The sequence below is a fragment of the Apiospora phragmitis genome, assembly GCF_038363925.1.
Source record: "Apiospora phragmitis strain CBS 135458 chromosome Unknown utg000010l:1.0-9815664.0:1.0-9183399.0, whole genome shotgun sequence".
NCBI lineage: Eukaryota > Fungi > Ascomycota > Sordariomycetes > Amphisphaeriales > Apiosporaceae > Apiospora > Apiospora phragmitis.
This window is the reverse complement of record NW_027117409.1, coordinates 161,044-178,683: the sequence shown is the minus strand read 5'-3', so window position 1 is coordinate 178,683 and position 17,640 is coordinate 161,044. Positions and strand designations below refer to the sequence as shown.

The 17,640-nt window shown below is 49.5% G+C and overlaps 4 protein-coding genes across 4 annotated transcripts; 1 reads left to right on the top strand and 3 right to left on the bottom strand.

Moving 5' to 3' along the window:
• Positions 1-3,764: 3,764 nt before the first annotated feature.
• On the bottom strand, positions 3,765-5,203 carry PG994_009889 (uncharacterized protein; the record flags this gene model as incomplete). Its single annotated transcript, XM_066861298.1, is given in 3 exon segments — positions 3,765-4,373; positions 4,391-4,907; positions 4,932-5,203. The coding sequence occupies 3 exon segments, from the start codon at positions 5,201-5,203 to the stop codon at positions 3,765-3,767; spliced, it is 1,398 nt and encodes a 465-aa protein (XP_066710408.1).
• A 1,509-nt stretch (positions 5,204-6,712) lies between these two features.
• Positions 6,713-7,288, top strand: PG994_009888 (uncharacterized protein; the record flags this gene model as incomplete). Its single annotated transcript, XM_066861297.1, has 1 exon — positions 6,713-7,288. One exon carries the CDS (start codon positions 6,713-6,715, stop codon positions 7,286-7,288), a length of 576 nt encoding a protein of 191 aa, XP_066710407.1.
• Positions 7,289-11,197: 3,909 nt separating this feature from the next.
• PG994_009887 (uncharacterized protein) lies at positions 11,198-11,874 on the bottom strand (the record flags this gene model as incomplete). Its single annotated transcript, XM_066861296.1, has 2 exons — positions 11,198-11,283; positions 11,433-11,874. The coding sequence occupies 2 exons, from the start codon at positions 11,872-11,874 to the stop codon at positions 11,198-11,200; spliced, it is 528 nt and encodes a 175-aa protein (XP_066710406.1).
• Positions 11,875-14,888: 3,014 nt separating this feature from the next.
• On the bottom strand, positions 14,889-15,374 carry PG994_009886 (uncharacterized protein; the record flags this gene model as incomplete). The annotated part of the gene is made up of 1 exon (XM_066861295.1): positions 14,889-15,374. The coding sequence occupies one exon, from the start codon at positions 15,372-15,374 to the stop codon at positions 14,889-14,891; it is 486 nt and encodes a 161-aa protein (XP_066710405.1).
• Between the last annotated feature and the right edge of the window lie 2,266 nt (positions 15,375-17,640).

Here is a 17,640-nt window from a genome sequence, read left to right as displayed (position 1 = left end):
ATAAATTAAAGGCTAAAACGTAACACTTAATATACCCTTACAACTATAGAATACGTTCCTTACCTCTTCTTTATTTACGTAATCTACTCGGCCGGCATAAGCGAAGGAAAATATCTAAGCTTTCACGCTTAGCTATTTAACTATCGTCGACTTAAATAATTTATTCGTTAACTTCGATAATACTTATACTCTATTCTTTATTTACTTATTTATTTTTTTTAAAAAATCGAGGTATATATAGTTATATAATAACTATAAATAAAGTTTATAAAGTAAATATAATATTAATATTATAAAAATATTAATAAAAGTAATTAATTAGAGATATATAATTTATTATATAGTCTAGTTTAACGCGTATTTTTACGGGCGATTTAACCTCGATTATACGCTAATAGCGCTATACGAGCACGTATATTATCATCGCTACCTAAGAACCCACCCTCGCCTCGGAACTAATTAACCTTGCGAATACCACATTTATCCACCGCTTCTTTTCTTTAACCTAGTACGAAGTATTAAAGAAGCACCTAGCCGGCGTAAATAAAAAAGACCTCGATTACACCAGCCTGCTTTTCGAAACTATCGTTACCCTCGAAACTGGCCAAGCCTTATTATTCTACCCAACGGCTCAGCTGGGCTTAAACATATCTAACGTGGGACTTATAAGATTAAAGGTGCTTGGCAACCGCTATATTAAGCTAAAAGTTTATAAGCGAACTATAGCGAACGGTAGGAAAAGTATTATAGTAATATATACCTCTGCCTACGTCGCGAACCGCGTAATTAACGAAGTTCCGATATTTATAATCGCTTAAAAATCGCAGGATTATAATAAAGCTACCGGTAATAAAGAGAACGCGAGGAAAAACCGAGATAAAAACGCTATTAATATCCTTAAAAAGTCTAGCTCGAACGCTTCTCACATAGTTAATATTAATAAAAACCTTTCGAAAACTACATAAAATAAAAATCAAGTAAAAAAAGCTGCTTACGCTTAGTTTAAAAAAAAGGCTAGAGTACTTTAATAAAGCTAATATTATTTTAAAAGAACTAGCTATATTCGAATATTAAATTACACCTTAATATTATTCCGAGTATACTTATAAAAATATAGATTTAAGAATAGCGTTTAATAAGGCGTATTCGATACTTATAGTAAGCTTTTACCTTAATAAAATCTCATACCTCGGCGGATCGTATACTAACCCAGGCTCACCAGACCTAATCCCGTACTCAGAACACCTAACGAGTCGAGCAATAACATTCTAGTCGAGTCTAGGATAACGAAGACTTGACAATATACTCCTTCACCCCACTAACACGGAGTCGCTAAACGAGATGCTCGTCGCGCGATGGACAAGTAACGTGAATTTACCGCCACCCGAAGTCTCTCTACGTCAGTTCCTATTAACAATACTCTTGTCACGTCCGAAAACCCACCCCCGAGCAGCATTAGGACGACCGATCAGCAAAGATAAGAATAGCTGCCGGGCTACTAAAAAGCGTAGGCCGGGTGCTAACTAATACTACGGCTAATATAATAAGCCAAGTCACGATATTTTTTAATACGCAGGCCTACCTATAACGGACGGTTTTATCTACGCGTACCCTCTTTGCAACACCTATATACACACCTTGCGCGAGTGCTATAAAGCTATAAGCTAGAACCTCGAACAGAAGTAACGCCACCTCGTATACGAGAGATGTAATCTCCTTACGCTACTGTCCAACGGCTCCTGAGAGGAGGTGGCTCGAAATTTCTGCAATACGGCGCCGAGGGAGCTTACTCAAGTCGCTGCTAGGCTACCTCCTTACCTCCTTACCAATCCTTCTACTTACTATGGCTCAAGGCACGGCTCTCCGTTTCCATACTGACGAGGTCGGGCGCGACGCGTAGGCGTATCCAGATTAGACGGTTTCTGCTGCTTTGTCATCTCGAGTAAGGGCCCCCCCGGGAAGTTCAGTGGCGTGGGGAAAATTAGAGAGAATAAGAGAAACGTCCGAAATAAAGAATTATAGTATATCATGAAATAAATTCCCTTAATAACACCTCCAGTTCGCGGCAATTATCTTATCCCAACAGTCACGCTTCTCTACTGGTCCATGCCACCAGGCCAACTGGAAGGTCCTCAAAAGGATGTAAAGATTCCAGACCGGCCATCTGGATCTTACTCGGCATGATACGTACGATACGCAGCTGGGTTCATCCGTCAGTGGACCAGCTACGTCACTCCAACCATCAGAAGACTCGGAGTCGAATTCGTTAGCTCGGGCTCGGGCTCGTTTCTAGAGAGCCCCGGCGATAATATAAGTAACGTATCGTCTATGTCAGTTCTATAAAATACTATTCTTTCTACGGCGTGGTTTATCTTTCGTAAACACTAGAGGTTTATCTTATAACTTCACTCGTTAATATCTATAAGACTTTATAAGCTAGTCGACTTTAAAAAAAATTAATAAGCAGGTTAATTAAATAGGTTTCTAAAGATCCGAGGGCTTATACTTACTTTATTTTTAACTGTTTATAAACTTATTTTTTAAAGTTTTTTATTAATTTTAAAGTGGCGGAGTTACTAGAGCTAAGATTATAATATACTCATATTTAACGTTTATTCGAAAGCTATTTATACTTAACTCGAATACTCGACGGCCTATTAATATATTCGCGGTAATAACGAATATAACGTCGAATAAGTACTTCTTTAATAATTTTATATAAATAAACCTTTTTTAATTTATATAAAATATATTAAGTAAATATTAAGAATTTTAACGACTTTATAACCGTTATTTAATATTTATAAAGAAATAATACTAGCTTTTTCTGGAAAAAAACTTAAATATTTTATATTCTTTATAAAGCTATCCTTATCGTAATAATATATTATTATAATATTTAAGTATAATAGGCGAAGTATCTCTTGCACGGTTTAATAAGCCGCTTAGTCGTTTCGTCGGCGGGTCTCTTCTCCTTCGTGTTACGATCGGCGGGTTAGTCCCCCGCGGGGTAGCACTTAAGGCGTGGAATTGGACAGAAATGACCGTCTAGTCATTTCTGAAGCTTTTGCTTTGTGGCGCAGTGGTTAGTCTAAACGCACTGTAACATTTCGCTTATCGTATCTTATTACTCCGAAACGGTCGGATTTCTACGATAATAATATTATCGATATATTTCTAACCTTAGAATATAAATCGTAATATTTAATTTAATAGTTTTAAAGCCCTAGGATAAGAGTCCCCCTATTAGTAATAATATCTTTATAAAGTATCTTATCCTTTATATCGCTCGGTTTTAAAAAAAATAACGACGAGGTCCTCGAAGCCCGTAGCTAGGCGTTCCGTATTCCGCAGGGCTTTCCTTGTCGTACTAAGTTTCTCTACAAGTCTCCGAAGCGGGACTAGGTACGAGTCGATTATCGATAACCCTCGACTCCCAACAGCGCATCGAGGCAAGGCCGTGTCAATATCTTCGAATTCGGTGAAGTCGAAAGAGACTAACGTAGAGGAGGCCATACTAACATAAGTAGTCGAGCCGAGCGCTGTTCGGTTTACCGTAGCCTGCTAATAATGTTATGGCGTTCCGTTCTATAATAATATATAAACTAAACTCCAGCATGCCTAGTAGTAGTCCCACCAAAGAATCTCAATTTACAACAATCCAGACAGACCAGCCAAGGGATCGTTATTCTGTCCAAACAAACCGTTCAAGGGATCGTTATGCTGCAGCTCCTCCAGCGTGTCATTCAATATCCCCGGGATGTTCAACTTGTCAATGAACCCCCCAAGCCCCCCTGAACCAAGCAACCCCCCACCACCACCCGAGCTCCCTGCCCGGGGCTAGTAGAAGACAAGGGCGCCGGCGCCGCCGTCGAAATATTCAGCCCCGTCAGCAGCTTGTCCAACGAGCTCTGCAGCCCCTGCCCGAGCACGTCCCCGGCCAGCCCCAGCAGCCCATCGAGCGAGACGGACGCGTTGCGGCCCGCGACGCTGTCGGCGAGATCTCCGAGGACCTGCGCGACCGGCACGTCAGTCATAATAACCAGGTTATTCAACACGTTCTCCAGGTAGCTGATGCGCTGCCCGTCGACCTCGGTACAGTTGCCCCTGACCCCGAGCATCAGCTGGCCCTTTGTCAGGGATGCGCCCTGACTGCTTAGAAGACCTCCGAAGTTCTCCATCAGCGTCGGTATGTGAAGTTGGCCCCGGAACGGCAGCGTGTGGTTCCCCGGCGGCAGGAACACGTCGAAGATGGTCGCCGTACCCAGCACGATCTCGTCGGCCAGGATGTCCAGCGTGATGTTGCCGAGGTCCATGGTCAGGATGGACCAATTCGGCAGCGTGAAGTTGCCCACAATGTTTGTGCCGTCGGCCTCTTCGGCGGCAGCACCAGCTTTATGGCGTCGAGGCGCATGCCGTCGAGCTTCCGCAGCCCGGCGAGCGGCACCGTCTTGGCGAGGTGGATGGGCATCTTGAGGGCGCCGAGGTGGGCCGTCGTGTCGCCGCGCACGCTGAGCTCGGTCGTCGTGTCGACAAAGATCCGATTCAGCCAGCGGTCCAGCTCCGTGTGGTTCGAGACGCGCAGCATCTGGTCCTGGACGGTGATGTCGGTATCACCCGACAGGCTCAGGCCCTTCATGTCCAGCGAGAGGTACGGGTAGACCCCGCTGCCCGCGGTGTCCGGGTTGTACATGTACAGGCTGAACTCGTCCAGGCCCACGGTGAGGCCCTTGGGGACGTTCAGCGAGGTGGTGAGCGAGACCTTGATGAGGTCGCTGCTCACGGCCTTCAGGGTCGCGTTCTTGATGGGCAAGTCCGTGTCGTCTACTATACGTTGGGCCGTGGCGGGGATAATTTTCAGGAAGCTGCGGATGTTGCATGTAAGGTTATCGCTCTTCGACTGGGATCTGACAGCACGGAGTGAAACTTACAGCACCGGCAGCATAATGGCCAGGAAAACGATGACCGCAATCAGGTAGCAATACCAGAATCGTGCGAAATGGCGTTTGACCTTTGTCCTCTTTCCGACCCTCGGGGGCGCCGCGCAGACCTTTTCGGGGTGATCTGGATCATCATCTTCGCTGTATCTGGTGATCGCAGGTGCTACCATAGTAGGACCTGCCGACTTGTATGGAGAGCTGTCCTTTGACATGGCCTTGCCAATGCCGCCAACACGGTCCTTGCCTGCAGGAGTGTTGTACATGGTGTTGGTGTTTCGTGTATGTTGCCAAGAATCAGAACGGGCGTTGGGTCGTTCCCAGTCAGCCAGATATCACTACTTAGGGGAGGATCTTGGGTAGACCATAAAAGGGGCCAGCTATTGTTTCAGGCAAATTTGGAGGCGTCTCATGGCACTTTGTCAACGGCCGCGCTATAGGAGACCGCCAAACCTTACCAGAGGTGAGGCTTGATTAGGTGATGCTATGAGCCGTGAGCGCTTCGACATGGCACACATCTGGGGGAGATTGACTGTTACATATCGGAGAAATACACAGGCCTTTTCATAAAGACTTCCGTACAAGCTTCTACACTCTCCCAGCAAATGAGTTTGTGCCTTGGTTTGGCCCCTCAAGGTCAAGAAGGGGCTGTAAAGGAGGCGTCTCGGCGCATAACCCCAAACCTTAATCAGTGTGACATCGTAGGCAATATCGAAGATTACTGGTGGCACCAATCAACACCCGCCTCAGCGTTCAAAAGGGGGGGTGTTACCTTTCTCGGGAGATGTGGCTCCCTATTGCTGAAAACGTGCACCTGCTAAACTCGTAGATTTCCTCTTCTCCATGTAGATCTTACAGCACGAGGCCTGGATTTGAGCAACATCACCATGAAGAGCTTCTGTCGTAATGAAGTGAGGGGACTATCAATATTGCGACGAATATTGTCGATCCCTACCCCGGTTTCCCCACGCGTGCCTCTGCCGCGATACCTACACCAACTCCAAAGGTATCCGTAGGAACATCATCAGGCATGGACTTGATATAGCCTAAGCGGCGGATGTGGTAGCGAGCCAGTTGGCGTTTCTGAGCTGCCACCCTTCAGTCCAACCCCAACGTCTTACCCACACTTGGCCCAGCCGATGGAGGTTATTACAGGGCTGGTTGGGGAGTACTATCCCGACATCCTGGATATATGATTGGTCTCTCCAAGCATGCAATGCCATGCACAGTCGGAGGGGGCTGCATACAGTCACATCACTTCTCGAGTGAGCGCCTCGGACACCGAGGCAGCATCCATCCTCCATGGGCTGGACAACTTCTCCCGAGGCCTCGACACACCTGCGGATATTCTCGCTACGGGAGCATGCAGTACATGCGCGATTCTAGTAATTATAAGCTCCGCAGTGCCGTAGCAGGGATGTGACCTGAGCTCGAACAGACGGGCCCGATTAGGAAACCACGTTTGTGCATCAACTGGCTAGTCAGTCAGTGGCTTCAACAACCCAAGTTTTGAAGTCAGCTTCGGCAAAAGTGATTTACTTGACATCCTCGGAACGGTTCTCTCAACCCCAACCGAGGTGACTTTACTATAGAAAGTACTGGGTCGTCGATAAGAGCCAGTAATGCTGGGCCCCGGCAGCATTCATATGGTAAGACAAGAAGACATCTTCGCATAATTGGTTGTTATCTCACACATATAATGCGTCTCATATTCCAAGACAGCATCCTCTTCACCCCCAGAAGATAGACCGCATCCTCTTATATTCTCAAAGAAAATGGCGTCCAACCACAAAGGGGTCACTACCACCCCTGAACCGCCGACCAACGAAAAACTCGACGAGATCCCGCCCTGGACCCGCAACTGCAGCTCTGGGTCGCCGCCACCCTATACGGAACCGCCATCACCGTCTACGAGCGCGCCTTCGGCCCCCACGCCCTCGCCGACGCCGCCGAGCACGAGCTTATATACCGTGAATACACCGTCCTCGCGTGCGCCCTACAAGTGCCGCCCGACCTATGGCCCGCGACGCGCGCCGACTTCTGGCGCTACTTCGACCGCGAGGTCAGCGAGCGGCTCGTCGTCACGGACCACGCGCGGGCCGTGGCCGCGTGGACCTCTTGTCACTGAGGCGGGCGCCCTGGTACTTGCGGCTGTTTCTGCCGGGCGTGCGCGTCGTCACGGCCGAGTGGCTGCCGCCCAGGCTGCGCGAGGCCTACGGGTATCGGCGGCATCGGCGGACGTACTGGGTGCTGGAGAGGGCGGTGCGGGCGGTGTATCCGGCGCTGCCGACGCGGCTGCGGACGTGGCCTGTTCGGTTCTACTTGGGGGATATGCGGAGGCGGATGGCTAAGAATCACGCCGTTGTCGGGAAGGAGGCATAGCTCGTTGGGTTAGGAGTATTATGACATTGTTAATAGTTATCTGATAATAAACAAAGTACTGTGTTCTCTAATTATCTCTAAAATCCACTGTGTATCTAAAATGCATTATTACATTATTACGCTTAAGGATGTTTTAAACGAGCTTCATTCTTGATATAGTGAGCTTTATCGAATCTGTCAGCCTCATTTCCTCCCAGGGGCCTTTTTAGGGGTAGTAGAGAATCTTCTCATTTTCATATGGAAATGTATACCAATAGTTCTTATATACCGATTTATTAATATATACTCGTTAGGTACGCCTCGGTAGGGACATGGGGAAGACATATTGCTCATCTCCCATGTCGGGGATTATGAGCCCCCTTTTCTCGGAGATAACATTGCCGCGTCCCGAAGGTCTTATTTCTATGTAACACTGGACAGCCCCCCCAAGCAAGCACGCCTGGATTGCGCCCGACCAATCGGTTCTTTTCTTCGCCAGATCCATCATGGGTCATCATCTTACGAGATCGAAGCACGATGGGAACGTGGCATTGCATAACCCGCCGACCCGGTTCCTACTCCCCTGCCTACCCCTATTATGTTGTACACCTGCGTGACAAGCGTGGACCTCGAGGGCCACATATCATATGCTCAGGATCATGGCCTCGAGTACATACTTGAGTCATACCTTGCACTCATGTTTCAGCTCGGCGTCGGACCAGCTGGTGAATGCCAGACCGCCCTGTTCTGCCAAGGTCATAGGCACAGCTCGTTCCCAGCCAGCACCACGAAACTAAAGGGTCCGAAAGCCCGCGGCTGGGGAGCCATTTGGATATAGGGGGATCACGAGTCGGCGGTACTACACGAGCGGGAAATTGAACCAAGACATGCGTACTGACTGGTCTGGTAGGGGGCTGATCGGGTCTTTCTACCTTTTGTGGTCAGACCACGTACTTTGTAAGATGAGGCTATCATCATGCCCCCCTCCCCTTCATCAGGCCGCCTCACTCCAGAGAGAGACCGCCCAGGGCCTCATCTCGAGGCTGCATATTCATTCCCTTGACACAGTAACCTGGCAGCAGTCCTTCCAGTAACTAATAGGATGACAGCGGGTTCTGGTGCTTCCGCGCAACATGGCGGAAAGCTGGATCGATGGCTGGGCAAGCCACTCATGAGGGTATACGAGCATGACATGCCAAGACTGAGCCATCAAATAAAGTTGACAGCTGGTACAGTCTTTGAGGTCTGCACGGAGTTGCGCTGTCTACGTATCTTGCTGATGAGAGAGAGAGAGAGAGAGTGAAGCCAAAGAACAACAGAAAAAGCAAAGAGCAAGACAGAGCCGCATCACGGACACAAGCCCAGCAGACCAACCGGCGATGATTGGCCCATCGGTTCTTGGCCCGTTTCGTCCGTACGATTGGGTCGGTCAGGAATGATGAGCCAGGGCAAAAAGCCCATCGTCTGAGCTCCTGCCCTGTACGGAGTACGCTAAAGTAGTACTGTGCAGGACCCACGCCCCCCCCCTAACTAACCTAAGGAGCGCCACATGGAGCTGTTCTGGAACGCCTGCGTCCGTGCTGCGTCCGCTGTGGCGGAAGAATTAAGTAAGACAGTCGGTCATCTCTGACCCCCATTCTGTGTAACCTGTGAGCGGCACGGCGGGCGGTTCTTTACGTAAAAGACCTCTACCCGAACCGATAATACCCCCAAGTAAATAAATAATGTATGGTGATATCTGCGTCAGGAATGATGATGCGACTGACGATTGGGTCGCTTCTCTTTTTCTCCGATCACCTTAGCTCTATCTATCTAGTGGGGACATACTTTCTTCTGTTGGCAGAAACGAGATCCTGCAGTATGTATGATGGGCACACTACTCGGGACGATAAATTCCCCGACGGCTTCTGCCCCCCGTGCTCGGAACGAACCATGCTTAATACTACTTGGACCGGGGGGTGGTGGGCTGTTTCAAGGCCGCCTGTCTACCGTCGGGGCTGCGTAAGTGTCGAGCCACCGGGGCGCGCGGATCGTTGCCTAATCTTGATCTTTCTTATTGTGCAGTACGACCTTACAGGGGTAGCTGAAAAAAAAGAAAAGAAAAAACAGAGGGTGACAGAGCCACCAGATCGCCAAGCGGCAGCACAAGAGCGTGCATCTGGCAAAACCAGATACAGACACCAAGCCACCACAAGTATGACATGCCACCGATTCGCACGTTTCACGGCATGCGAGATGCGGATGCGAGATCCTGAGATCCTGAGATCCCAGTAAGCTTGTCACAATCGGCTTGACAACTTTTTTGTTTCTTAATTCCACGCAATGCGGTTAAGTAAATAAGCACACGTACACGATGTTTCTAGTCTGTCGTCACCAGGCAAGATCTGAAAGCAAAATAATACCGTACAGAATGGTATTCATCAGTTTCAGTCTCATTGTCCAGTAGTACAAGCTATGTCATCAAGGATGCCGTCTTAGGCAGTAAACAGAGTCGGGCATTAATGCATGAAATGGCATAAAGAAGCTTATCCTGAATCAGCCTGTCCAAGCAAGACATGCCACCGTAATTCTCCAATTGGCCCGTTTTGGCATTTGCGATGTCGTCCTCCGTTTCCAAAAAATATCTAAAGATCCCGAGGGGACGTTAAAGGCCCGGGCAGTCGGTAATAAGTAAGGCTGGCTGCCACCGTAAGCGACGCGCCCCGCCGAGAGCCTCCCAATGGTCTGGACCCCACCGTTTACCGTTTGCCGTTTTCCGTGGCTCGTCATGCATACCCGAATAGGAACGCACCTAGAGACCCCATGCTTCTTCTTGTTGTCGATCCTCGGCATGCCTTAGGTTCAGATGGTACGGTAGCATTTCCAACATCTCCGGCCGTAATTTTACCTCATGATCCTACGTATGTATCCCTTTTCATCATTATCACCGTCCATTTGTAATACCATGCACACACAGACAGACCCTTACATGGCCCTAAGCAAGGGCAGGAGATCCGGACTCGTCCGTCGACAGCATGGCGTTTCACACCAGTGAGGCTGGGACGATGCAGTACTACCGACCGAGAAAGAAGTAAGGGTAGACGTGAAGGAGACTTGGGGGTCTAAGACTTGCATCTTGCCCCTATTGCCCCCGGTGTGGCATGGTGTCATCCGATCTCGGTTCTGCGCCGCGTGCTTATTTTTAAACACCCCAGCCCATACGTACAGTAAACATTCCTCGAGTCCTGCAAGGGATGATTTCCAACATTTTCATTCACGGCCCCAAATGGCGTGGTGGCGGCTGACAGGGTTGGTTTCGGTTGTCCGGAAAACCCTGCATCGTTGCGCGTGTGCCATGGTTACCACCCTACGATCCAACCCCTGCCCGGCCAGCCCTGGCGAATGTTCCGCAAACAGTCAAGCTCGCCGATTCTGGGCCCATGACATCGTCATCTTTCCTGGCTTTCCCAGTAGTATGATGATGGTCTTGAGAATGGCAGAGAGACACCCACGTAATGCTGAGAGCGGACCCTGTCGATCTTCTTGTTCCAACATCTCAACAGACTACGCAATAACCGTCAAAGGAAAGTCGATGGGCTGACCAAGTTTGGCATTGTGACTATTGTTAATCCAAAGATCTAGGGAGAATGTGCGCTTCCGGCGGGGAAGCTACTCGACAACAGTAATCCCTCTATCATGGTGTATATCCATAGTCCAGCACCGCAGCGTAGTAACCAAAACCAAACACCTGTAGAAAACCACCAATTTTCCGGAATGAGTAAGGAGCAAGTAAGGTGGGATATGAACCATCTATGTCCAACAGAGAAAGTGAAGAGACACCAAGGGGGGAAACGACGAACAGTTCTCCCTCATCCCGCGCCACTTGGCCCAACGACCAGTCTGGCCGAACAACTCCCTTTCTAAGTTTGAGTTGGATCTGGATCACCTGCTCTTCTCCAAAATCCCTGCAGATGTAGATTTTCCAGGAGTGTTTCCTCCTTGGGAGCTGTTTCGCGGTTGTCGTGTTAGCGGTTCATGCCTCGGCTTATTTATGAATATAGGAATGGAAAAGCACATTCCCGTGGCGCAAATGGGACCGAGAAGAAAAATGGGGAAATCAAGACCATGTAGAAGTGGAACATGAAGAAAACTCACAACCTGTCACGTCGTCCACTGCATCACTGTATACCTGGAACTCATCACTAGTGGCATAGGCTTTCGTTTCCCAGTGGTCCTTGTGGACCTTGATCGCTGTCACAAAGATCCTGTATTTACCGGCGTGCTCGATCGACAGGCAGGGGAAGACGGAATACTTTCGGGGGTGGCTGGAGGACGACGAACTAGAGCCGCCGCCTCCACCGCTGCTCGGGGTCATCGCATAGGGTACCCCGGACTCCGACATGCCCGACAGTGTTGCGGCGGCGAAGTTACCAGACGGGAGTTTGAGATAGGCGTAGACCATGTTGCATTTCACGTCGTGGGGGATGCTTATGACTACCGGCGGATATAAGGTTTGGTTGACTCCTACATGACCTGGCGGCTGCACCTCGATGCGCATCTTCTGGTTTGGAACTTGGCCGGGGCCTTCTTGCGACATGATGTATCCTGGACTGGTCGGAAAGCTGGTGTTAGGGGTTGTTGTATGGAGAATGGTGTTGGGAGTGATAAACACGGCGGTAGTGGTGATGGTGATGGCGATGGTGATGTCTGAGCTAGCTCTGGACAGATGAGATAATGGTAATGCTCTGCTAGCATGATCACTCAGGTCAGTCCTGCGACCAAGACCTTAATATAGGTCGCTGCCTCTATTCAAGGTTGGTTCCACGGGATACGATCTGGTTTGCGTCTTCCCCCTTGTCCAGGGTCTGTCCCTCGAGGAATGGGTTTGCTTTCAGGCTTCCAAGCGACTGGCTCCTTCTTGTCGCCCACCTCTCCTTGGGAGCCAATAACCTGATGGAAGGTATCCCCGGTGGCGGAGGATCAAGATTGTTGAAGCAATCGTTGGATACGAGACATGAGGCGTTCTCCTCATTAAAGATTGCTTGCAGATGGCTTTTCCACTAACCAGCAAAGCGCCAGTTGTTGCCAAACAGACGCAAACTCGACGGATGCAGTCGAGAGGGGGAAAATGGGTGGTTGTAGACGTGGGCTGTAGTTGGGTGCACGTCAGGAATGTAGTAGTAGAAGGATACCCTGTCCTAATAGACGGCGCGAAGGGTGTCTGTCTTTCTTCAGCCCGGACTATGCTCGATAAGCCACCGGTAGAACCCTGCTTGCTCTTCCTCCCCCAAGGGTCAACGTGAGGCAAGGTCGGATGCGTGACGACAAGTTTAAGAACCATTGTTGCTAATCTGTTGGAAAGGGTCTGTGTTGCGCCGTGGCCGTCACCGCTCGTGCTGATGGCTTATTGTGGATGCGCCAAAGTCGGTTCTAGATGGGACCAGATCTAGCATCGGTTCTAGGATCGCTGCCGCTAACCCAAGATCCAGGGACTGCGGGTACGGTACTGCGCATGGGTATGTCAGACCAGGGCTAAAGGTGTGACATACAGTTGCAGTGGCCACTCCATCTATCCGACAGGTCGTTCGTGGTGGAGGGAGACAAGGGTCCCCACCCACCCTCTCTCCCTTCCTTAATTCCCTTAGCAGGGGTCCCTGCTCTAGCCTAGCCCTACAGACCAAGCTTGGCACGGTACATGGTGAGATGGTGGTGTTCGTGACGATTAGTGATCCGCAAACACTCCAAAAAGACACGCAGTTTGACGTCGACATCGTCTGGAAACATATATTCCGCGCATGGATCCATCGGGCTCGAAAAGTACTTGGTTACTTTTAGTCCCTGATCATCATGCGTGCATGTATCTGAACCCATGCTTTGTATGACGTCCGGGACATTCTCCGTTGGAAACTTCCGATTGGAAAACAGCATTGCCATGTTGATGAGCTGGCTGCCTGACATGGTAACCAACATGCACATCTGGCCACATGCGTGCTGAAAGTCGGTAACCCGCCACGCCTTGTTGAGACAGATGGTAGTCCCGTCCGCCTGGCATGCGTCTAAGACATGCCGGGTAAGCTACACTTCTCGGCCGTCTTGCCTAAGGAGGGTCGGTGACTCCAGCTATGTTTGCTTTTTGCCTTCTTTTTCTTCCTTCTTCAAATGCCGGCAACGAGATCCACAGCACATCGAACACGATGGAACGATCCTTAGTGGAGATTTCATCTCTTGAACGGGCCGCTCAAGACCGGGTGTTGCTAGAGAAATGACACTCTGGCTTTCAGACGAAAAGGAAAGAAGCAATACAGGCGGCATGGAACCGTCGGAAACCTCAATATTCATCCGTGACCGGGGGGGAAGCTGGATCACACACATATCCTGCCCTCAGTGGTTTGGTAGAAGCTGATATTTTGGTCCCCAAAGCCCTATGGTCCAATTTGTCATCTATATGATGTAGCCTTCTTCTCCAGTGAACATCGCGCGGGCGAAGCGTGAAAATGATCTAGGTCGTGTTTGCCAGGTTCAATGGATCTTGCCGTTGAAAACGCGTCGATGGCGTAAGGCTACTAAATAGGAACTCGAGCAATCTATTCCGGACGATGCTTATTTTCACATGAGGTCGTTTGGTCTCCCGGAGCATCTATCCGGCGACATGGCGCCTGCCTTTGTGGTTGCGTCGGAGGCGTAGCGCATCGAGTAGCGCGGAGCCCACGGGCTGAGGGTGCAGCCAACCCAAGTAGGCAACCTGTTGGCAAGTGCTGAGATCGATGCATGCCCATCATGAGTGCCGAGTGAAGACGGGAGAACCGCACCCCAGCAGAGCTTCTTATGCATGGAAAGCCCTTGGATCGGCGCGTCAACGAACCTTGACTTGTTGTGAGACCTTGGATTGTGCAAGTTGTGTCTTGTATCCAGCTTCTTTGGTAGATCAGTACGCACTGAGACTGGGCTGGTTCCCTAGAGACATCAGTACATCATCCGATCGAAGATCTTGATGTGCTAGAAGAGGTTCAGAGATTAGTCGAAATGACATCTGCATGTATGTGGGAAACCGGTCTAGACCATCCCATATCCATGCGATAGAAACTCTGATGATGCTGGTTTGACGGGTTGTGGCGCAAAACAAACAGCAGTAGGTGTCTCATCCTTCAAGGCGCGTGCCGCCATGTCTGCGTGCATAGTATCATATGACCTGCAGACATATGCAGAGCGGGAGGAAGACTCAGATTGCTCTGCTATTGAATCAGCCCATCCAATAGAGATGCCGGGAAGCCGAGGCAGGGTACAATCAATAGTGGAATCCCAGATGGCGGAACACATGTCCACCACGATACCAGGGAATATTGTCGGGTCAAGGATAGCCAGTTCGGCCTGTCTGGTAACATGTCGACACTCAGCATTCTTTCAGGGCGCGGTGCTGGATCATTCTTCTTCTTCTTCACTCTTGTCATAATATTTATTAGTCGTTGCTGTGTACATGGATGTAGCTGAATCCGTCTGAGGCGCCTCAGAATCAGCTCTGGTGGGCCATATTATGCAGGGCTAGGGCTCCGTCTGTGTGAGCCTTCGCTTCATCCCCCTTGATCCCATGCGGGGAGGATCGGCCCGCATCAGTTAGGCCGGTACCTTTGTTCGTAATTGCACGCCATGCCATTTCTTCACCTGGTCTCCGAGGACGGCGTTGACCATGCGCTGCTGTTTCAACATATTGACGCCGCGGAACTTCTCCGACGTGATCTCGATGCCGTACATGGATCCGCACCCGCCCGAGATGTCCTGTACCTGGAGCTCAGTCGGGGAGAACTCGGCCGTCAGCTGGTCCCAGATGGATGACTCGGCCTCGTCGAGATAGTCGGGCTTCTCGGGGACATTCGATGTCGCGGGCGCCGAAGGAGCGGCGGCAGCAGAGGAGTCGGGTGAGGTAGAGTACAGTCGCGCATGTATCGGTGTGAATTGACGGAAACACGTCAATCGAGAGGCGCGAGAGGCATTGAATCTTGTGAAGGCAGGCTGCGTCGCAACCCGTGTGGTTCTGGTGGTGGTGGCGGCCAGTTGCCTAGTAGCTTGGCTAGCAATGCGCCGACATGTTTGACAAAGCATCGTGAATCAGGAAATGAATGGGCCTGGTATGCTGACAATTGGATTGAGTCAGGAAAGAATGCGACAAAATCAAATGCTGTCTGGTCTTTGCTTGAGGACGATGTGTTGGTGCTGGAGAGAGAGGGCGGCGTTGGTTTTGTCGCGATGGCACTGTTGGGAATCGCTAAAGAATTTCCCCGCTGAGATAAGCTCTCAAGCTCTTGATTCAGCAGCTGCAGGGAAGGTCGAGTACAGCTCATAGCTGCAGACGTCACGCTTGCTCTCATCTTCAGATCGAAATGGATCCATCCCAACCCGAGTCGCTGGGTGAGCTGATCCTCGGAATATTAATCGGCCGAGCCCGCTTGATGCGGTACGTACCTTCAGGACTTAAGGTTCCACCCAATCAGCTTCATGCATTTTGTCATCTTGAGCTATAACGAACTGGAATGCATAATGGACTCTCCATTTCTTTTCTATGACTACATATAATGATTGTTACAAAGTGAATTTTCGGGGTTTTCACTTGTTTAGTTTGTGACGAGTCTTGTGATAAGTCTATCAAAGCTTTGGACTCAGAGCTCAGGGCCCAGGGGCTTAGGGGCTCAGGGGCTCAGGGGCTCAGGGGCTTAGGGGCTCAGGGGCTCAGGGGCTCAGGGGCTCAGGGGCACAGGCTTAAAGGTTAAACTCACCCTGCACGACTAGAAATTATATTCTCTTGCGGTTGACCTCGATTGAACAGTGTCGTCTGCTTGCTATATTATCCATGCTTGCAAATACAGTTGAGTAAGCTCGTCCATCTTCCTCGCTCTGTCAAGGACCCTCACAGCCTTGACTGCGTTATGAAGTACCAACTCCCTCCTCCTCTGTAATCCCTGGCATAAGGAGTTCCCGTACGGCCGTTGCTTGTATGGCCAGCTTTTCTCAGTTCTTCGGTATTTATGAAAGCAACCATGCTACTCTAACGTCAGTAACCTCATAGTTGACGTTTGACTAGCCCTCCTCCTGTCTTTGGGGTCACGCCGTTCTAGTGCAGTGGATGGCAAGGCCATCTTGTATGTTCTTAACTGCTTCTACAGCGGCCGTCTGGGCCGGGTTGGCTCGTCACTTTTTCTGCCTCGTGTTGCGTCATGATTTTCTCGCGCCTCGTTAGATACAGAATATGGAGGTCACTGTTGCTGTATTATCTCAGATGGACCAATATCTGCTCTGTTATCTGAACTGCCTATAGAACTCCCTCGATCGATTTGCATGATGTAACACATTGTATTTGACATACTCAAATATCGGCATTGAGACTATTCGTGATGCCTTAGTAACTTGGCTTGTTTCAACAGTATAAATCATCGGAAGGAGATAATCTAAACTTGCCTCGAAGGAAATGAGGACATCGCCTAACACGGGAGGGGGTCTGAGACATTTTGTGGAAGCTTTCATATCCATGAATACATGACACACGTAAGTAAAGTTGTTCATCGTGGCTCACCAAGCAGATAGCAATATGTCATTGTTCATGGCTTTCTTTCTTCAAGCCGCAGTTTCGACTCGAACCCATGCTTCGTTCAGTTGCTGGCAGAGGACCACACCACTTTAGGCAAGGTGCAATGGTGTGACGATGCCCATTTGTGTAATAAGTATTAATAACATCACACAGGAAAGCTGACCACGGGGTATCTGCCTAGTTCATACAACATAATCGCTTCTTCGGAGGTACAGCCGTAATGTTAATCCTATACATCTTACCTATCTTCCGCTATAATTCTATAGCCATCTCGCTATGCGGCGGCTATTGTGTGATTGCAAGTGACACCCTCTATTTATTTTCCTCGCTGTTAAAACCAAATCACTTGCGATGCTGGCTAGTAATACTGAGCTTCACAACCTTGTCCTGGATATAATGACATGCGATATTTTGGTCGCTGAGGCCTTGGGACCATTTGGCACCACTTTAGGGGTATGCGCTGATTCTCATGATTGTGACCATTCCAAGCTGAAATCATAGTGAACCAGGGTTTCCCGGATCCAAAAATTGAAAATAGCATTGCATCTGACTACAGTGAGTTATCTGCATTCCCAGAGCTTCACTGCTTGTAGTCCTTGGTCTCTCAGCCTGTCACATAGGTGAGTCTCTCGAGTGGATAGGGCCTGTGAGCCCTATTGTTTGATAGCTGGATGCCCTTTTTTTTCTCGGATTTATTCTGATGCTTAGAATTATGCCCGGGAGTGCAGTGCCATGAACCCGGCTGAACTTGGGTATCATCTTCCCACTAGTTTTTATCATCAAGGT